Here is a 21,412-nt window from a genome sequence, read left to right on the forward strand (position 1 = left end):
CATTACACGTGAATTGAGATCCTGATCACTGTGTCGGTTAAATTGCATAGTGTCAACATAAAAGGCAACCACACACAGCAGGCCGATTCTACCGATACGTCCACTGAAATGACTCATGTTTTACGATTAATTGATTATTCTACAATAATAATGATAATAATACGTTTATTTTATATAGCGCCTTTCTCACACTCAAGGTCGCTTTACAGCGTCAGGGTAACACAACAGAACAACAAGAAATACGACAAAACAAATAAATAAAGATTCTGTATATAGCTATAGAGAGTCTAAGTAGGAGCACAAGTGATACCGTGATATAACTGTATAACATCTCGCTTTCCAATCTACAAAGCAAAGTAAAGACGCCCATTAACATCGGCCCTCATGGATCCAATCCGACCTAGGCTTACTATTAAAGTTGTAGCCTACTGAAAGGGCAGACAGACACAATATCATAACATAGATCAAATATCAATAATCATACATTAGGAAGGAAGAGACAGCCCAGAAGATGAATCAACATCTGTTGCGAGTAATATTTCTTGATGTTAACCTTGACTGCTCTAGCATGGTGTTTCGATGTTAGAAGCTGTCTAACCACATAGTCTCTTCTCTGGCCTATACTGAAAATATCTGAATAAATAAATGATTAATAACACGCTATTACACGATACGTTTTTTTCACAGAATTATTGTTTTTCAAACAAATATTTGGATACCATTTTGCATGTATCTACACACACACACACACACACACACACACACACACACACACACAGACACACACGCACACACACAGACACACACGCACACACATATACACAGATAGATACATACATACATACACACATACAAACACACACACTGGCAAGGTCAGGCCCCTCCTACATCCATGCGTGACTGCATTGGATGATAGTTTATGTACACTTAGGTTCTACTGGTTGCCATAGGCGCCATTATGCTGGTTGCCACAGCGTCACTGTTGTCCTGGGATTTTCGAGCCAAAAGAGCCTTGATTTCCTCGTGGTCGTTGAAGGGGTTCTTCCCATACCGCTCCGTCCACCATGTCCTATACTGTAGCGGGAAAATAGATACAACGCATTGAGCTGAGAAGAGAGACGAGCACTCAACTCCAATGTCTACAATCGACCTGTAGGCCTCCTTGGGACAATGCCCCGCCCCTCTACCTGCTCGTTAAAGGTGCTCAGAGTTGCTGAGGTAAGACTTGAGAGTTGGAAAGAGAGAGGGAGAGCGGAAAAGAGCAGTAGAGTGTCATTCTGAAAATGAACATCCTCCTTCCCCCCATGTTTTCCCCCCATTGACGTGATAACGCAAATGTGATTGACAGGAAAGATGGATTGTGTGAATCCATGTGAATGGTCAGAAATGAACCGGGAGCTGTATAAATGTTGAAACTGAGGTCGGCACGCTGACAATCAGCACAGATATTCTCCAGGAGTATTTCAATAGCTAACAGGTGGCTCAGTAGAGTCCGCAGTAGAATCTCACCGACTTCACCTGGCGGATGGGACTCACCTGGGCCAGGTCTAGGTTCTCGTACTCCTTCAGCTGCCGCAGGAAGCCCAGGTTTGGTCTGGCGCAGGGCCTGGCAGCCCTGACTGCAGCCAGGCAGTCCACCCAGCCCAGGCCCGTCACCGTCATGAGGTACACCACCACCAGGGTGACGCTGCGGGACACCCCCGCCACACTGGAGGACAGAGGCACCACAAAGTGTTCCTTCCTTTCTCTGGTTTCTTTAGTGGATCAATGAAGGCCTTCTATCCATGGTCGTGTTCTACTGTTCATGGGATACGCCAAGGCATTTGTAAATTGCCGTTGGCCTGTCTTACCCAGATTCAGGCGACTTGTTTGATTCCGAAATGATCATTGTTTTGTTAGGAAAATATAAGGAAATATAAGGAAACACACATCTCAATGCGAGTTACTGTTTAACCAAAAAAACACAGGTAGGAGCTGTGTGTAATAAAGACAAGCTGTGTGTAGTAAAGACAAGCTGTGTGTGATAAAGACAAGCTGTGTGTAATAAAGACAAGCTGTGTGTAATAAAGACAAGCTGTGTGTGATAAAGACAAGCTGTGTGTAATAAAGACAAGCTGTGTGTAATAAAGACAAGCTGTGTGTAATAAAGACAAGCTGTGTGTGATAAAGACAAGCTGTGTGTAATAAAGACAAGCTGTGTGTAATAAAGACAAGCTGTGTGTGATAAAGACAAGCTGTGTGTAATAAAGACAAGCTGTGTGTGATAAAGACAAGCTGTGTGTGATAAAGACAAGCTGTGTGTGATAAAGACAAGCTGTGTGTAATAAAGACAAGCTGTGTGTAATAAAGACAAGCTGTGTGTGATAAAGACAAGCTGTGTGTGATAAAGACAAGCTGTGTGTGATAAAGACAAGCTGTGTGTGATAAAGACAAGCTGTGTGTGATAAAGACAAGCTGTGTGTGATAAAGACAAGCTGTGTGTGATAAAGACAAGCTGTGTGTGATAAAGACAAGCTGTGTGTGATAAAGACAAGCTGTGTGTGATAAAGACAAGCTGTGTGTGATAAAGACAAGCTGTGTGTGATAAAGACAAGCTGTGTGTGATAAAGACAAGCTGTGTGTGATAAAGACAAGCTGTGTGTGATAAAGACAGCCATAGGGTCTCAGGGTCCCTGACCCACCAGTGGACCAGACAGCCTCCTCCCTGGAGGCGCGACTCGTGGATGAAGACGATGCTGTCCTTGAAGTACGGCATCCTCAAAGACAAACAAACCCCAGAGCAAACAACAGCATCAGGTCACATTTTGAATATGATGATGGGAAAAATACCATCAATTCATTGAAAACTTTGCGGGTTACTATGTTTGACCAATCGACGATTGAGCTACTCACAAGTTTTGCTTGGAGTGATCTGCAGCAGATATACAGCGGTACTTCATATCCTGCCAGGGGAATACAATATTTTATAAGAACATATTATTGGTCTACTGTCTTGCTTAAAGCCCCTGCATGCTGGAGTGATGTCATAAAAAACGTTTGTGAAAGTCAGACAATGTCTTGTGACAGCAACAACACTTTCCCCATGGTGGACTAGCCACACTACCTGGGGGACAGCACCCCCCCCCCCCCCCCCCCCCAGGGGGTCGTGACCCAGGGTTCATCCTGCACCTGCCAGCAGATGCAGCTTGCCCGGCCCAAACAGACAGAAACCACCAGCTCACGCAATGACTGCACCCGTAATCCCTAGGGAAGTGTGCTGAGGGTGGGGGGGGCTACATGTGCCTGTACTCGTAGTGGCCTCCTACTCAGATGTAGAGCTACTTTTCTGTCATGTCCTGAAAAGAAAGCCACATTGTGTTATGCTCAGTCAGTGATAATACAGGTTTCCAGATATGTGTGTGTGTCTTGTGTATTCTGTGATCAAATAAATCACATGATCAGAGTCTTTCTGTGAAATCCAACCCCAATGGCAACGGTGTGGACATTTTGAGAGTTGTTATGAGAATCATATAAAAAGTAACAGCTCAATGGATTGCGCAATTGATGAATCAACTTTACAGAAGGGAGAAGACCTATTGAACTTTAAGTAAAGCCATTTGTAGTAACACATTGAGGGACCCAGGTGACGAATCACTGTGAAACCTTCCAAGAAATGGGGCTGTTGGCTATGCAAATCTTCCATCTGCTCATTAGTCGACAGTTGACAAAAAAAAACTGAGTCATCAATATGAAAATGTTATCTATTTATTTTCTTTTTTTTACAGTGGCTTGGAGTTTGAATAAAGGTCATTGCTTCGACCTGCGAGAAGAGAGACTTGGCAGCCTCATGTCCTGAACCTCCATCTTAGATCCAGGATGTCTCCTGTGGACGCACCGAGTAGGGTTTGAATGAATGGACAAAATGGTTTAGCGGTCTGGGTAGTGATACTGGAGGGAAGGTACTAGGAGGGCTAGGGTTTCTCATGAGTGTTATTCTGTGTTGTGAGAATAACACTGAAAGGTTTGAGGGAGAAAGTGGGTCGGAGTATCAACAGGACTTTATTGAGGGCCTGGAGACTTTCAAAAGTTAGAGTCGAAAGTTTTGAAAGTGGTCATTGTATCACTTGGCCATCTATTTATGATTCCCGAAACAAAGATTGAAACTTTCTTATATTGTGCAGAAGTTGAACAGTACCGTCTTATTTAAATGTATGCGAGTGTGTGGTATTGACAACTCACATCTAGGAAGTACAGATGAAAATAAGCTTGCATTCATCTCTGGTGAAGTATATATGTTGGGCATTGTTCTGTGTAATAAACACATAAATAAATTACATTTTTATTGACCCGAGAGTTTCATAAACCAGATGAAGTCATGTTATATTCATAATGATGACATTACACTATATTAGGTGTGGAAAAGTGACTATAATGTTTTGAGTGCAATAGAAACATATTGATCTTTTCGACGTAAAGATACTGTCCAAATATTTTTAAAAGTATTCTCGCATATTAGGACCGCAAATCAACAAACACCCAACTGACTTTCCTCTCCCAGGACCTATCCAACCTTCTCACGCTATGAGATTCATTTGTACTTTTCTAATCAGCCACAAGATGCCCACCTACCATATCACAACATCTAATAGTAGTTGGATATGACCAGATGAACCAAATTTTATCCTCTGCTTAACTTAGATAAGCCACTTGGTCACTGATGCATGGCTTATATACATTAACAATTGTATTATATTAGATAATCAAATATCCAATAAAATGTATCTTTATAGATAGGGAAATTGTTTAAAATCAAAACCTTAATTGAATTAATTATTTAGGTAATTATATATGTATATATGTATGTATATATATATATATATATATATATATATATATATATATATATATATATATATATATATATATATAAATAAAACACTGTATAATGATAAACACTTAAGGTAAAGTCTTTTTGATTGTACAATTCAGAACTATGACCCATGGCAAAGAAAATATGAAGATTTGCCACTAGCCACTCTTCTGTTCAGGATAAATTGCTCATTATTACCAATTTGTGTCATTTTATGCGACATTCACTTGTTTCTTAAAGCAGAAAAGTGAACAAACTCTATGATTTAATCCGTAGTGAGTTATATTGCATTACTACCTCCTTCTGTCCTTTGTTTTTATGCTTGGATGTATTTCTCTAATACCTTTAGGAGTGTATATGTTCATTTGATTGAAGATGAATTAGACTTTGTATGTTGATTCTGTTTCTGAATGAGACCAGACATCGGCCATTTGGTTGTTCCTCAACAACCAAACAGTGTAGATCTATGTCATGGGAGTACTTTACAATATGTTACATTAAATCTCATTGCAGTTGACATACCTAGAGTCGAATTTTACAGAAAATCATGCAAAAAACTTTCTTACAATATTTAATGTACAACAAAATGTGATACCAGCCTATGGCCTATAGGGGGTGTAGTATGCTAACCATTGTCCAGTAGTGATGGGCAGCATGGACAGACTGAGACAGACACAGGGACACAGTGGCTCACCTCCAGGATGGGCCTGGCGGTGTCGTGGATGGAGAGGATGTGTGTGATGTTGAACTTGGCCAACAGATCCTTGTCTTGAGAATCTGCACAGTTCAAATGACCGTTCATGTTAAAAATGCATCTTATTTTATTCAACCCATCACAAATGAACTCGTGTAAACCTTGTCCTCGTGTAGTCCTTACCCAATGACACCTGTTGCTACTGAACTGCTCTCCAGGCAAATATGGATGTATAGATAGATTTGTTCTCAATTTTGAACCGAAAGAAAAAAACCGGAAAACCAGGGTTTCTAGAAGGGACTAACACCTTGGTCCCAAAAGCAATGAATAGTACATTTTCTAATCAAATTTGGTTCCTTAAAGGAAGCTAAATGTATTCTACCAAGGACAGGTGTGGTCAAGGCTTCTCTTTGCATTGCAAGTTGGCAGGAGGCTGTGGCCTTGTATGCACGATTTAATTTACTTGGTGGTGAATAAATCTCTATAAAGTGAAATAAATGCATTAAATGAATAATGATATTAAGATGCTTTCATCAAATAGGTAATATGTGATACAGTAATAGAGTTGACTTCAATAATATATATGCATTATGTTATACAATAACATAATGCATTAAAATACCTATAATAATACAAGATTGTTACATCTAATATGTCAATTTAACAAATCATGTTTTATGGAGACCTAAAGGTGCCGTCAAAATAACAAATAAGGGTGCAACCATCCTTGTGTGCAGGACTTAACATAGTATAGTGTTTAGTCACACTTGAGGGGCTGGTTTTGTGCAGCAGCTGGAGATAGGGTGCTGCAATAAGATACAGCCACCCAATGCCCTGGCCTGTGGTCTGTGTTTCTGCATGTCACCAATACACAGGCCTCACTGCCTTCTGACAGCGCATACACAAAAGGCTTGGGCTAATGTTTTCTACAGTATTTGAATAGTCTCAGGGGTACATAGAATAAACCAATCACTTGGTAGTTTGTTCTTTAAAAAGACAGGGAATTCATGACCCCTAAAGGGGCACTCTCAAACTAAGGGGGGGGGACTTCCCGTTTACACAAAAACTCCATGTAAGCAGTCCATCACCCCGGCACTCCGTCCCCCTACACACAATGTTCACAAATATTATAATAAGTTCATATGGGCAGATAGTCAGCGGACATGCAAAGGACAAACAGGCAATCCGAAACTAATGAGATTAAAATGTGAGTTCTCATGTTTCTCAGGGTCGTAACCTCCCTGACGACACTCTATAGAAACCCTGCCTAGCGTAGCATCCCACCACATGTCCCTGCAGCAGAGGAACTGAAACAAATGCTATTACACAGGCCCGATGACAAATCACTTCTATTCATAAATCCCACCTGGTGTTTACCTTTCATGTTTCCCAGATAAAGGCTTGGCAGGATCTAGAGTTGAGTAGTGGAAGATGTATATAAGAAAATCATATCAAATCAATAGCAAAAAACAAACACAATATGCAATGGTTAACACACAGAGTCAATTTTAGGAAAAAAATTAAAATCTCAATCAGATGTGTCATATCAGCCATATCCGGTCCTATTGGCTTACCTTGTTCATTCCATTACCCATGTCCTTCAGAAATATTGATGAGCAGAGCAAATCGAGGAAGAAGCACAATCTGTTTATAATGTGCACGGGACGATTGTCCTAAAGGGAGTCAAAGGAGCCACAGCATTCTATCCGTAGAGAGGCCAAGTGGTACGCCGGTATTGTTTTGGTGAGATCAGGCACGCTCACAAGCTGCTGCAGACAGTTGTTGCTATTCTGGGCCCTAGAAATGGCTCTCAGGCACACATTGTTTCCAAGTTTTCCCTGTCACCTAAGAAGCCACAAAGCTGAGTTCAGGGTGCCAGGCTCCCGTCTGCCTGCTGAGTGAGAGTTGATGGAGAGCTGTTTGGTGGGAGTTGACGTAATGGGACATATGGGTTAAACCATCCTCTGGGTTTTATTTATAGACTCAGCATAGGTCACGGGACCATAGACAGCCACATACCCAACCAACCAGACAACCATATCACCTGCCATCCTGGCAGCTCTGAGCAGGGCCTCGGGACAGGCCACGTTCCAATCGATTACCGCTCGCAAGTCATTGGCTGAAGATGTGCTCACCATATTAGGTGCACTGCTTTCGGGGTGATAATAGTTTTCAGGCAGATGACACCTGCTGACACTTGATAATTTGATCATCTCTCTCATCTATGATTTATCTTAATTTATGTATAAAGCAGTAGATTGGCCTAATATAACCCATTCTCAAGTAAAGTCGACAATTCTAATAATATTATATATAGCCTAAAATGTTAATTTCATATAATTGTGATCATTATTTAGATCATGTATAAATCTAATATATAAGCCTATAGGCTCACCATATGCAATGACGTTTTACTAACGAGGGGGCGTTAATAAGAAACTTGAGTTGAGTGGATCATTTAAAAAATTGTATCTGTGTGAAGCGTGTTTGGAGATATTGCGGACGAGGGAGAGACCTGAATTATTTACTATTTGATCCATCGATGTATTTTATTATACAAAATGTATAAAAAATGGAAGAATCTTATATGATATTTACATTTAGTGTTCGAACTTTCGTCGTTTTTTATGTCACATAATCGATGGTCGAATGCGCCACGATCCACTGGATTCACTGGATCCACTGGACCCAGACCTAAGCCTACTTTCCAAAGTCTTTCTGACGGGGTCGTTTTGCTCTGTACTAAATGCACTATAGTTGACCACAAGTAAATAATTGCTAGTGTTTCTTTTGACAAATGGCGTTGATACTAACACGGCGTCTCGGCGCATTGCGAAATATATCACAAATGAAGACGATTCAGCCGTACTGGTAAATGTTTTTCTTGTCCACAGTTTTCTTGTGTTAGTTATTGCATATCGTTACATCAAACAGCTTAACAATTCGAGAATCACATTTCTTTGAATTTGTATTCGGAATATGTCTACAGTATGTCTACTGTGCACGGTACGAACTTTCTTTTCCTGCTATGTAATTGTTTATTTCTTTAGGCTAGTTATTTCATTGGTGTACACTAGATGGCATCGATGTACCTACAACAACATGTTTTCATTTTTTTTAATTTTTTTTATATGCTATATATACATACATTGGATTCGGTGTCTTTTCGTGTGCCTGCTATGAATGGGTTTCCTGTTTAGCTCTTCAGTGACAGCAGGCAGACAACACATAAATGGAGTCCAACTGTACTATGAGAAGACTGGCATAGGAAAGCATTCTGTGCTTCTGATCCCTGGAGCTCTGGGTAAAATGCACCTGCACATATATTTTAATATATTTATGCAATCATTTTTTATTTACAAAATAGCCAGATCATAGTCTGAGTCTGAAATGAGTTTGTTTGCTCAGGAAGCACTCTGACAGACTTTGGACCTCAGCTGAAGTCTCTGAACAAGGAGAGGTTTACCGTTGTTGGCTTCGACCCCCGTGGTTACGGCCGTTCTCGTCCTCCTGAAAGAGACTTCCCTCTGAACTTCTTTGAGAGGGACGCAAAGGATGCAGTAGACCTGATGAAGGTCTGACCATTCCTCTCACCAGATTGGTCTTAATAAACCTAATTTATGTGTCTGACCTGTATAATTCAAGTATGCATCTATAGAATTAAAAACGCCTTTATTTAATTAAATCTGTAAAACGGGTGGTGTGTTGAATCTCATATTTAATGAATCCATTGACGTACTTTGAATGTTCCCTTTTCTGTTCAGATGGGGCACTCATGTATGAGAATTACATTTGAATTAGTTCCTGTACTGTTGTACTGTTCTGTACAGTAGTAGATATTCGTGAATATGTTGGCGTAGACTGTTTTGTTTCTCAGTGTTGCTCAGTCCTTTGAACCCACGGCCGTGCCAGGCGTTGGGCTTCAGCAGGTTCTCTCTGCTGGGGTGGAGCGACGGAGGGATCACCGGTCTGGTGTTGGCAGCCCGGAACCCAGAGCTCGTCCACAAGATGGTCGTCTGGGGATCCAACGCCTACGTCTCCCAACAAGACCTCAGCATCTACCATGGTTACAGCGCTGCTGCCTCTAACGTGTATTCTAACAGAACAGACCCGAGGTCGTGGTTCTGACTGGCCGCTGGCCGCGGGGGTTGTGTTTGTGCCCAGCCATCAGCGACGTGTCCCAGTGGAGCGCCAGGATGAGGAAGCCCATGGAGGACGTGTACGGAGCCGAGGGGTTCCCTAAGATCTGGAAGGCCTGGGTGGACGGGATCGCACAGTTCACCCACAGACCAGAAGGTAACACATAGAGGTCGATGATTCTGTATGGGCGGGGGACCCAGAGGATTATTTTACATTCTATTATATTAGGGTGTCGTGGAAATAGGCCACATTTAAGGGTTTCCCTTAAAACCACGAAGATCAAACAATTCCTTGTCTTTGAGCACAGGCCTACTACTAGAAATGTGGAGTAGAAAACGATTGTTATACTAAATACACCATAGATGGGAACCAATCCATGCATAATGTTGCATCCTGTTACAGGGAGCATCTGCATGGAGCTTCTGCCCCACATCTGCTGCCCTACGCTCGTCCTCCACGGAGAGAAGGACCCTATGGTGCCCAGCTTCCATCCACAATACCTTCTCAAACACATCAAGGGATCACGGTGATTTGTCCAAAAATGTTAATGTATTATGTTTATTAAAGTATAATAATATTTATTATAACATTTAATATGTTAGGGTGATTTTATTCACTGCTTGACGGTTTCTTTTTGTTCTAGTTTACATGTGACTCCAGAGGGAAAACACAATCTGCACCTGAGGTTCGCTACCGAATTCAACAAAATGGTGGAAGACTTTTTGGATGAATGACAACTTTATTTTCTATGATGAATTTGACATAGATAAATTAATTATGAAATGTGTATTAGGGTGGACTGTCTGACAACACTAATTGTAATTAAAAATGATGTTCATACCATTTGGTTATTACTTTCAACTGTGTTGGAAGTTTTGATTATTTTAGACCTGAATAAAGACCTATTTATTCCGATACCTATAAACATTTTTGATGATCATTACTATGCTATGTATCTTGTATGCAGATGTAATGTTGTTTATTAGTTGCAAAATAATAATTAATTATTAATTCATTCATTATTAATTATTATATTGGTTTATTGTCTTTTACTTCCTGCAAAAATGATCAACCTAGAATCTAGATGACCTTATAGATTGTTAGTATTGTAACATTCTCATATCAGAGATAGCAGGACTGCAGTGTCGATGCATCGATTGCTTTCGCCTCGCTCCTCGTCATAGACCCCGGATGTATGCGCCACGGCATGGTTTGAGAATACGACAAGCCGATCGTGACCACAGCGCACAACAAACTGCATTCGTAACGCATGCTTTACAATTGTTTATACGCATTTAAAGCTATCGTCGTTCAAAATGAGTGGAGCCGAACAAGGAGGTGAATTTGATGCCATTACCGTTCACGATTTTAATGAAAAGATTTCAGAGCAAACGGTACACTTCCATGTGATGAAGATGAACGGCGGCTTCTTCCTCTGGGTCGGCTCGAGTCCCACCTTGTCCAACTTGGCAGTTTCGATGATTAGCAAATTTGTGAGTTTATCATTAAAGTTGATGTGACGCCCATTATTTGTTCTGCACAACAATAAACAATAATGACTGAACTAGTCAGTCAAGCTAACCAAGTATATTATTTCACATCGATGCTTAAACGATCAACGAATGTCGTAACCCATGTTTTTCATTTACAGGATTCCGTGCCCTTATCAATGCTCCTAATGGGAGATAAATCTGAGACCGCTCCAAATTCATTGGCACAGAGATTAGGTAGTTATATGAATGTGTTTATACGTAATGTAATGTCCAATGTGGCAAGCTATGATAATTTTATTTGGAGGATAACCAGTAAGTTATAAGTTTGAGGATGTTGGACCATCTATATAGGCTATAGTTTATAATCAAGTAGTTAATCCAATTTAACATTACTTTACATTTGTAATGATCACAGTTGGTTCCATCATCTATTCGTACTGCATTTGTCCTATTGTGTAGACTGATAAAAATGTACATTTATGTGGGTGAAGATATCATAACTTTGTCTTATCAGTCAACCAAATCTAAAACAAAAACATGATGTTAATTCTCAATTAATGATCTTACATTGTTTCTCCCTATTTTAATTTGCAGCAAAGAAGACGAATAAGCAAGTGTTTGTGAGTTATAATCTCCCAGTGGTCAACACTAACCTGGCGCTTCAGGTGGAGGATAGGATCAAAAAGGAGATGGGCGATCACCCGGAACACTTTTAATGAGTTATCGTCTCGTCTCGGTCATCTCGTAGCCCTCTTTTGTATATAGCCTCTGAAAGGAAGGAAACCCTGTATCGTTTTATGTTTCTTTTTGTGCCTCTGCAACTTCACTTTCTTCATAATACCAAAACAAACGCTTACATAGATATTTCTGTTCTGTAATCATCACACGCAGACCCTTTTGTTACATCAAATCAGGTGATAATTTATTGACATTATCAATAAATTAAATGGTTTATTATCAAAACATGTAGGCCTATGTATTTTTGTACAAATGCATCATATTAAAAAAATAACACTTAAAAAAGAAATTTGTGGTTGAGATTTATTTTTTCTCCCTTCCAAATATTTCCTTGTTGAAAACAGAAACTAGCAAACCACAGAAGATGTTGAAATTGTGTAAGGAATATTAAATAGCTGATAACAACGTGGAGGACGTTGCATGCTTTGCTATGCATTAACATTTTGGACCCTGCTAAAATTGTTGGGGTTCTCTGTATTCTAAAAAAGTAGATGGCCCATATATTGTCAACAAATGGCACGGACACCTTACATTTTGTCTCCAGTCCAAAGGAATACATGACAGAGTTTGTACACATGTACAGTATACACTACTAGGCCTAAGCAGACTGCTGCCCTATTCTAATTCTCAAACACGTTTTCAAAACCACTATAAACATTGTGCTTTTTTTTGGCATGGCCAAACACGTTATGTCAGCCTAAACTTATACATTGTAGTTAAAGGATTAACAACCAATAACATTACCACAACACACAGAACAAAGGGGCTGGGAGAGTATGGGAGAAACTGTAATACAATTAGGAGGTATCTCAGCTAAAGCAACAAAAATGCCCTAGGCGACATGACAAAATAAATAGCTTTTTTAAATTACATCCTTAATGTTTTGTCAAAGAACAAAACCATCATAAAGCCATACGATTTCTGAGACGCGTCATAAGACAGAGTAAAGCTGATTACTTTATTGTCTGTTCAACTCACAGGTACTTCATTATTTTGGCGTTGCTCAGTTTTGGCATACCGTCCATGCAGTTTGCCATAGTCTCCGGCTGCTGTTAAATCAGCCATCATACAACCTTTACTAAGATAATTCAAAACGTGTACACACTGACCATACTGACTTACTAAAAATAAAGTGCCAAATTGGACTTCTAGTGAAGGAACAACACATCAGAATAGAGGAAATGCAGATCATAATATAAACCCATTTATGCACGGTCATGCAAAAATAGTTGTAGTGGTTCAGCCAATCCCTGGATTTTAATTGTGTTGGCTGGAAACTTACAAACACTTGATTGTGTCTTGGACTTAAGTGCAAAATGACCCAAAAATAAAATACAATGCAGTGAGATTCCCTCTCTCACCAGGTCACACTCCAAACAGAGATCATTATTGAATGCTAGTCTACTCTCTGGTCTTCTCGTCTCCCCTCGTACTCTGGCTCGCTGCTCTGTGGCAGGAGACGAGGTTGACGGTACAGTGAGTCCAAATCATCCTAAACCTAAACCACCACAACTGTTTGGTTTGCATCAGTAGCGCACACTGACTTGAGATTAATGAACTGCAGTCCTTGAAGTCTTGCATCACATACCCCTTCAACGTTGAGCCGCTGGCTCAACACAGCCAGTCTGTTCCCCGTTCAATCAGAGTTGTCATTTCATTACACTCATTTTTCCTTTTTTTTTTTTTGGTTTAATCTGAAATGTAATTCCCTGGGCACCTACCAGCTCATCATCCCCACAGGCTACCAGGTTACATTTTTCCACATGATTAACAGCGTGACCGGAAAGCTATCCGCTACGACGCCTTCACCCCATTGGCTACGGCACAGTTGTCGAGGACCTCTCCTCCGGTGGCCAGGGCGTATGAGGCGGGCACCGCTGCCAGAGCGGTGGCCGCTGCCACGGTGGCGCTGCCTGTGGCTGTGAGATGGATGGGCGTGTCGTGCACCCGGGAGTAGTCCCTGTCCGTCTTGGCCAGCAGGAGGTGCTGCTCCCCGGGCCGCAGCAGGGTCTGCCGGGTGAAGCTCTCCCCGTCGGCCAGGCTCTCCGGCAGCGGCTGGCCGCGCGGCTCCGGCAGCAGCAGAAGGCAGATGATGCACAGCAGGGTGCAGCAGGCGAAGATGACGTGGTGCAGGAAGTAGCCCTTCTGGTTGTGGAGCTCCATGATGGGGGCGGTGAGCATGCCGAAGCCGGCACTGGCCAGCACCAGGCCCAGGCCTCCACCCCTAGAAGGACCAGACCAGACGGGTGGACAATGGTGGGTCATTGTACACACCGATACACAAGCAAACGGGAGGCAAAAGCAGGACACCAACTCAAACGTTCAATGGCAGATTCAGGCCACCAGATGGCGCAAGTGGACAAGTTTAGCTGTACAACGGCGCTCGCTCTCACTCCTAGCAACTTCATTGGACGTGTATGCTAGTCATTAGGCAGCACTAACGCAGTGTGTTTAAGAAGCTCACCTGATGACCGTGGGCGTGATTTCGGCACAGAAGAAGATGCTAAGCGTGCTGACGGCATGAGACGAGAACATGCCGATGATGGAGAAGGCTACAGAGAACTTCCTGTTCAGTGTGTCTCGTAGCACTAGACACCAAAAAAAGAAACACCAAACTCAATCACACAGAGAAAAAAGACCAGTCACTCCACATCCTTTTAATGTAAGGGCTGGACCCTAAATAGCAGTCCACCTTATTCCCGCCAAAAAGGGTGTATATATACGCTGTGTACATATAGAGCTAAATAGAATGATGTTTCGAAATCACTGTACTATTCCAAGATCAACACCTGAGACGTACCTGTGTCATGACGAAGGCTGTACTTCCCGATCACTGGATGGCGTCAGCATGTGGGTGAACATTGAGGAAGAGAGCAGAAGGTGACATGACGTTAGATCGCACAGAGAGCAAGCCAAGCGGAAATCAATCGTCAAGTGTACCAGGAAAAGCCTTTTGCAGAAATATTTAGGGGGTTTACATGCCTGTCATGTCCTGAACCAATGAGCAAATAGCCTCGATGTGGGTCAAGAAACGGAGTCAGTGTGTACTCCACTAAACCGAAAGGTCACAGTACGCCTAGCCTAAAGAGGACGTACACATTCCTCCATAAGAGGCGAGGACAGACCCTTAGCATGCATGGTTGGTCATATATAATAGCCTCATCTAGCCTCCCAACTCCCAGTAGCCCCCCGCCGCCCCCCTGGGGAGCCGTCCGCCGGCGGTCCTCACAGTTGAGCAGACCCAGCTGCAGCAGCGAGGCCAGGGCGGTGATGATCATGAAGGTGAGGAGCCCGCCCCGCCTGCCCATCAGCGCCACCGCCGGACACACTGCCAGGCACGTTGCCAGGGCGATGCCCGCCATGGTGTAGTAGTCGGTGTGGCACATGGCCGTCAGCCGAGCCTCCGGGTCCATCATGCTGCGCGAGAAGCAGTGGTGGATTCCGTAGCCCGTCAACCTAAGGGCGCACGTACACAAACACACACACACACATGTATATAGAGACATCCGCGTCCTGCCGACCTGCCAGTGTATCGCGTGTCGCTAATGCAATGAAGGAGATGTTAGGGTCAAGTACAATCAGACTCCAAGGTATCTGAGGCGGGAGACGGGAGAGGAGCGTGTACGTAACGGATATTCAGTCAAAAACAACAACATTGAGTTATGTGGGATTTGATTAGCAAGAGGGACCGCTATAAGCCAAACCCCCCCCCCCGCTGAGATGCCCATGGCCAGACTTACGAGTTGACACAGAGCACCACAATGTTCTTCCACAGGTTCCTGGTGCTCATCATCTTGACGATGCAGGTCCTTTGGGGTTTCTTGCACAGCTCCTGTTCCAGCTCTGATAAGAGAACATGAAAGAGGGAGACAAAGTCAGACCTCTGTGATCAGGAAGGAAGTGAGAGACCGGAGGCTTTAGGAAAACAACTGCTACAATGATTGGAAATGGTGCTAGGGGACCTTCAAAAGGGGAAGATGATAAACATGCTCTGTGCAGTTATGTTATGCCAGTGTTTCTCAAATGGTAAAAAAGAATATGAAAAAATCTGAATCTGAGTGCCACCTCCATAAAATTTGATAAATCTGAATAATAAGATACAAGTTGGTAAATCTTTTCAATGAATTACAACGATCATAAGTGGGAGAACAGTCCCACCACCCATGTCATGTTCTAAATAACATGCAAATACATTATTTAGATTCTTTTTTTTAATATTCATTTTCATAGTACTGGGCTTAAAGAAACGTCTAGGGGGTACATCAGTAACAATGGTTTGAGGACCACAGTTTTATGCTATATAATAGTACAATTTACAATAATATAAATGTTGAATGGTGTACTCAAAAAGGGTTTGGGACCTTTTCTTTATTAGGACGTTATGATTCTCCAGAGAGAAATGATCAATGATTGGTCAAACGTAGCCTGTGTGTGTGTTTTCATGGTGTTGGACCTCATAAGCAGACAATGCCAGGTTTGATGTGTGTGTGTACGTTGCATTGCATCCCCTCCATCACCCAGGCAGAGGAAGGCTTTAGGGGGGGGGGGCTCTCATCGACAGCCCATTTAGCAAAAGGACAGATCCTGCCGCAGTAAAACTAAGCATTATCATAAGAGCCCTGTTGTCGGGGCCCGACGTAGCGGCCATTTGATGAGTGATACCTCAACCCCAACGACCTCCACCCACTCACCTATCAGAACCCCGCTGGGCTCCGTTGTCATGTCAACCTGGTTCTTCTTGGCAATGCGTAGCATCATGACTTTGGACCTTCTGTAGTGCTGGGTAGCCAGCAACCAGCGGAGAGACTCAGGGAAAAGCCTGGAATAGATGGAGGTGGCAGAGGAGGGGGCATTGAGAAAGTAGAGAAGAGAGAACCACGGACAACAACAGGGCCAGGGTGTCAGCGCAAGAAGGGAAAAAGGCGACAGAAGAGAGACAAAAACAGGAACAATGGAAGAAAGAGAGCTTTGTCCGAGCATCCAAACAGAGCGCACTGTGTACTGCTCCCGACTGCGTAACACAAGCATGTACTGTACAAGCTATTGCCTGGCTCTGGACGCAAAGAAACCCCTCGCTCAGAGGGCGGCACTCACCAGACGTAGGGCAGCATCAGGACGAAGGGGCTGATTATAACGATTTGGAGCACCTGCCAGTCATCGCGGTCTGGCCAATTGCGACACAAAGCTGCGACTCCTGGCATCAAAAGCTGCCCGGCCACCATCAGAAAACTGGCCACCATAGTCATGGAAAAGCGCCAGTCTGGCAGACAAAGCTCAATCCCTAAATAGGGGGAGACGGAGGGTGAGGGAGAGAGAGTAGAGAGTCAATGTTAGAAATGGATGGAAAACAGAGAACGACTGAAACAGGCCTATAGCTTAAGCACAGGTTCAGCTTTATTGGTTGAGTGGAATGCATGAGGCTGAGTACATACATACTGAGTAACATTTGTTAATCAAAACCACAGCCTTAATGGCCTGGTAATACGTAATGCGACATGTTGGTAATGCTCAGGCCAATATCTAATTTACTCCATAAATAATAGATTCTTCTCCATCACTGACCATTCCCACGAGAAGCCGCTAGTTAAACGCCAGGCCGCATGCCGACTTATAATTAAGTACCCTCCCTGCATAGCATCTGCAAATGGTTTGGCCCATCTACTGTACTGTTACATAAAGCTCCCCCACCTCCTACTCCTGGTAACATAGTACAGCCCACATGGCAATGACCAGATGGTACGGCCATTGTGAAGGTGACCAAGGGGTGCAGGGGGGAGGGGCTATGTACTGTCACTTTTTATTGCAGACAAGTAGAGAGAGAGAGAGAGAGAGAGAGAGAGAGAGAGAGAGAGAGAGAGAGAGAGAGAGGAAAGGAGGGAGGGGGGTTGCTAGAGAGGAAGAGGATACATACGAACTGAATGCAAATGGGCTCGACTCCCGAACTCCCTCCATACATATTCATAAATTACACTAGTTAAGTGAGCTGGGCAAGGGTGCTAACAGAGAAATAAAGAGGGGGGAGAAAGCGAAGAGGGGGGAGAAGAGAGAGAAGAGTGGGAGAGAGAAGAGAGGGAGAGAGAAGAGAGAAAAGGGAGAGATTCAGGGAAGAGAGAAAAGAAAGACAGATAGAGATGCAGAGAGAAGTGAGATTTAGAAGGAGAAGGTGAGAAAGAGAGAAACAGATGAAGAGAGAGAGAGAGAAATAGATGGAGAGAGAGAGCCGACAAAGGTGCTGTGTATCACGGTTGGTTGAGATGGGAGCAGCAGTGTGCAGGTGTACAGGTTCAGGCTGGTAATATCAGAGCAGGGTAAGAGTCAGGGGAGAATGTGAAGAAGAATGACTGCAAATCCCCTCTGTGTCTCCTGGTCGGAGCCTGGAGGGGATCGCTGACGTCTCAGCACCGAACGCAGAGAGAGCAAATGAAAGTGACCTCCCGTGTAGCGCAACACTAAGCTTCTCTCCATGCTTCTCTTAAGACTCGGAGGAGAGAGAGAGACGGAGAGAGAGACGGAGAGAGAGAGATGGAGAGAGAATTTGTTTCTCTTTCGTCAAGCCATATTCAGGCTGAGACTTTAATGATCCTCTCTGTGTGGTGAGATGAGGTGAAGAGGTGAGGTTAAAGACTGTGGATCCCCACTGAGGAGCCGGTTCTGGCCCCGCTGTGGCTGCACGAGGCCCAGCCACACCAAGACCCAGACCCATTTGGTTTAACCTGGGTCTAAACAGAAAGACGACAACACAGCACTCCCCAGGTCCCCCCAGAGGCACTGTCTGATAGCACACACTCTACTGGGAGGTTGCCATCCACTCATACACCCAGGCACACACACACACACACACACACACACACAGGCTAGGTCCCTTTGTTCCACTCCGGCATGATAATGGCTATGGCTCTTGTTGTGTTGATTATCTCACTGCCCGCTGTACTCTAACCTTCTTTGTCCTCATCTCACTCTCTCCCCTCCACCGTCTTATGTCCCCAGTTCACCCTCTTCGGACCCCACCTCACTCTTTCCCCCCACCCTCTTCCGTCCCCGTCTCACTCTCCCCTAACTCCGCCCCTGCTCATCAGGCCTCAAGTAGCTCCTTTTACTGCTTTGTACCATCCCCCAACCCCACCGCCCCCCCATCCTCCGGACCCCTTTCCTCTGCTCCTCTCTCTCCCACACACAATTCCTCCCCATTCCTCCTCCTCCTTCTTCTACGCTGTCCTGTATGACATAATCTGATGCAGCTGAAAGGGAGCAGTTAACAATGAAGAAGGAAAAAAGAGAAGAGTTCAAAAAGAGGGAACTCCGTAAAAGGCTGGAAACAAATGGGCCAATCTGTCATAACAAGAGAGAGAGGGGGAGACAGACAGACACACACACACACACACACACACACTCCAGCTTACTTTGCCTTGGGCCCGAGAATAGAGGGGGGCTGAACTATCACACAAACAGTGTGGGTGAAAGGGTAGGAGTGGGAATACATTGTGCGTCTGTGTGTGTGGGGGTGGTTGGGATGGTGTTGGTGTGTGTGTGTCTGTGTGGTGGTGGTGGGTGTGTGTAATGGTGGTTTGTGTGTGTGTGTGTGTGTGTGTGTGTGTGTGTGTGTGTGTGTGTGTGTGTGTGTGTTTGTGTGTGTGTGTGTGTGTGTGCGTGTGTGTGTGATTGAGTGCGTACAGCTTGGTGCGGGGCATCAGAGAGAGGCAACATACACCCCGCCTTGAGGTCGGTGAGAGAACAGGACGATAGAAGAGAAGAGGCGTGGGAGTGAGTGTGGGTGTGTGAGTGTGGTGTGGGAGGGGGGCCTCAACAGATAGACTGCTCCAGGGGCCCCCCACCTGAATCAGCACGAGGCAACTCTGGAAAATACGCACACACACACTCACACACACACACACACACACACACACACACACACACACACACACACCCCCGCATACAAACCAGCGTTACCTAACAGTCTCCTAGGAGGGGGTGTGGGGGCAAAGACATTAACCTTATGCAATAACAACAACAAACAGCCCCCCCCCCCCGCCTCCACAGCCCCTCTACCCCCCACCAGCCCAATGAGTGACATGATAAGGACTTTATTATGAACACATCCCCCCTCCCCATATGCAGCCTGTGTGTTAACGAGATAACGGCAAACAAGATAACAAACTTTTTCCCTCACCCCCCGACATTTAGAGACTTAGAAAAGCAACGCACATCTGCAGGTTACAGCCTGTACATTATAGGACGCACTAATCCAGCGTACCCCTCCTTCTCAACAGGAAGCTCCATGAGGTGGGGTAGATATCGGAATGACACCATAAATAAAAACCATTAAACATAAACACACACCCGCAAACGTACAAACACACACACACAGACACACAGACACACACAGAGACACACACACTAACCCACACAGACACACACACACACACACACACACACACACACACACACTAACCCACACAGACACACACACACACACACACACACACACACACACTGACCCACACAGACACACACACACACACACACACACACAGACATAACTCATCTAAAGTGTGGGCAGGACTGGAGACCTCCCCCTGCAGCAGGAGACCACATGCGGTGCCGCAACATTTTAAAGAGCAATGTGAGACTTTAAATGAGCCTAAGAAACATAAAGGAGTGTGTTTGTGTGTGAGGCGCTATGTGAAGCCTCACACAAGCACACACGGTTCATCTGGTTCCCTATTGCGTTTATTGCACGCCATAAGCCTCTGTGGTTCATATTCCCTTCTGCTGCTTGTCATTAAGCTAGTGAGACCCAGTATGAGAGGGGCTGATTTCCAGCGCTGTATTCACATGCATGCTCTCAGGGACTGCGTGATACGGGTGGATTCTGCAGCACAACCCCAGTCTGAACCACTGGCTTCATATGAAGTCAGTCCCAGCAGTGTGACTTCAGCAAGAGGTCAAACCAGAGGTCAAACCACGCCACTCCTTCGTCCCCGGGCCTCATATCGTCAGCGGAGTGTCTCCTCTGTGTGAGTGTCTTTAAAACAGCTCCACTCCCACACAAAACCACTCACATTTGCACTTTACAAAGCACAAGCAGACGTTTCGTTTCTCACATACACAGGCTACAAAAACACTCTCGCCAAGCCCAAAAACCTAAAATCAATCAGACCAATCAGTAGAAATGCTGGCACACCGTTAAACACATGTGTGAGAAGACCCAGGGTTGGTGGGGTGGGTTGATGGGGTGGGGTGCGTGCGTGTGTGCTTGTGCATGTGTGTTCTGGTGTACGGGCGAGGCGAGAAGAGAGGAAAAAGGGGAGGGCTAACTGGAAGGCGAGCCGCTCTATAAGGTTGGTCTACGTTTGGCAGAATGCTGATACATTGGGCCCTGAAGTGATGAAGTGGAAAAAACGCCAGGTCAACCGTTTCACAATGAGTGTCACATACACAGAAGTCAAATAAAAACACAAGCTTTGTCAGCCCTCCTCCCATCCCTTTAAGCAGTGACAC

At 44.2% G+C, this 21,412-nt stretch overlaps 4 protein-coding genes across 4 annotated transcripts in view; 2 read left to right on the forward strand and 2 right to left on the reverse strand.

Annotated features, from left to right (window-relative positions):
* Positions 1-145: 145 nt before the first annotated feature.
* On the reverse strand, positions 146-7,456 carry LOC311353258 (dual specificity protein phosphatase 22-B-like). The gene is made up of 7 exons (XM_084473101.1): positions 7,118-7,456; positions 6,921-6,954; positions 5,544-5,626; positions 2,893-2,942; positions 2,682-2,756; positions 1,537-1,708; positions 146-1,074 (listed from the first exon to the last, which is right to left on the reverse strand). Exons 1-7 carry the CDS (start codon positions 7,136-7,138, stop codon positions 928-930), a joined length of 582 nt encoding a protein of 193 aa, XP_084329227.1. The 5' UTR covers positions 7,139-7,456; the 3' UTR covers positions 146-927.
* Positions 7,457-8,039: 583 nt separating this feature from the next.
* Positions 8,040-10,775, forward strand: bphl (biphenyl hydrolase like). Its single transcript, XM_084473139.1, has 7 exons — positions 8,040-8,414; positions 8,744-8,847; positions 8,952-9,118; positions 9,456-9,609; positions 9,708-9,839; positions 10,086-10,209; positions 10,327-10,775. The coding sequence occupies exons 1-7, from the start codon at positions 8,341-8,343 to the stop codon at positions 10,415-10,417; spliced, it is 846 nt and encodes a 281-aa protein (XP_084329265.1). The 5' UTR covers positions 8,040-8,340; the 3' UTR covers positions 10,418-10,775.
* A 103-nt stretch (positions 10,776-10,878) lies between these two features.
* On the forward strand, positions 10,879-12,165 carry psmg4 (proteasome (prosome, macropain) assembly chaperone 4). Its single transcript, XM_084473140.1, has 3 exons — positions 10,879-11,176; positions 11,335-11,410; positions 11,771-12,165. Exons 1-3 carry the CDS (start codon positions 11,000-11,002, stop codon positions 11,890-11,892), a joined length of 375 nt encoding a protein of 124 aa, XP_084329266.1. The 5' UTR covers positions 10,879-10,999; the 3' UTR covers positions 11,893-12,165.
* A 183-nt stretch (positions 12,166-12,348) lies between these two features.
* The window catches only part of slc22a23b (solute carrier family 22 member 23b), a 13,874-nt gene continuing 4,810 nt past the window's right edge, over positions 12,349-21,412 (reverse strand). The window contains exons 4-10 of the mRNA XM_084472507.1: positions 17,009-17,195; positions 16,606-16,733; positions 15,655-15,757; positions 15,144-15,370; positions 14,715-14,747; positions 14,379-14,502; positions 12,349-14,138 (exon numbers count right to left, since the gene is read on the reverse strand). Of these exons, the coding sequence (XP_084328633.1) occupies positions 13,709-14,138; positions 14,379-14,502; positions 14,715-14,747; positions 15,144-15,370; positions 15,655-15,757; positions 16,606-16,733; positions 17,009-17,195 (1,232 nt within the window). The 3' untranslated portion in view covers positions 12,349-13,708. The remainder of the gene's footprint in view (positions 14,139-14,378; positions 14,503-14,714; positions 14,748-15,143; positions 15,371-15,654; positions 15,758-16,605; positions 16,734-17,008; positions 17,196-21,412) is intronic.

Source organism: Micromesistius poutassou, assembly GCF_964030765.1.
Source record: "Micromesistius poutassou genome assembly, chromosome: 9".
NCBI lineage: Eukaryota > Metazoa > Chordata > Actinopteri > Gadiformes > Gadidae > Micromesistius > Micromesistius poutassou.

Bases quoted from the DNA above. Each gene is read 5' to 3' on its own strand.
- LOC311353258 (XM_084473101.1), bottom strand. From the start codon at position 7,138: ATGGGTAATGGAATGAACAAG. The intron at 5,627-6,920 runs GTAAACACCAGG...TGAACTGTGCAG, and splicing joins TTATCTGGGAAACATGAAAG to ATTCTCAAGACAAGGATCTG. The intron at 1,709-2,681 runs GTGGGTCAGGGA...TCTGTCCTCCAG, and splicing joins GGAGGCTGTCTGGTCCACTG to TGTGGCGGGGGTGTCCCGCA.
- bphl (XM_084473139.1), top strand. From the start codon at position 8,341: ATGGCGTTGATACTAACACGGCGTCTCGGCGCATTGCGAAATATATCA. The intron at 8,415-8,743 runs GTAAATGTTTTT...TTTCCTGTTTAG, and splicing joins AAGACGATTCAGCCGTACTG to CTCTTCAGTGACAGCAGGCA. The intron at 9,119-9,455 runs GTCTGACCATTC...CGGCCGTGCCAG, and splicing joins ATGCAGTAGACCTGATGAAG to GCGTTGGGCTTCAGCAGGTT.
- psmg4 (XM_084473140.1), top strand. From the start codon at position 11,000: ATGAGTGGAGCCGAACAAGGAGGTGAATTTGATGCCATTACCGTTCAC. The intron at 11,177-11,334 runs GTGAGTTTATCA...TTTCATTTACAG, and splicing joins TTTCGATGATTAGCAAATTT to GATTCCGTGCCCTTATCAAT. The intron at 11,411-11,770 runs GTAGTTATATGA...TTTAATTTGCAG, and splicing joins TTCATTGGCACAGAGATTAG to CAAAGAAGACGAATAAGCAA.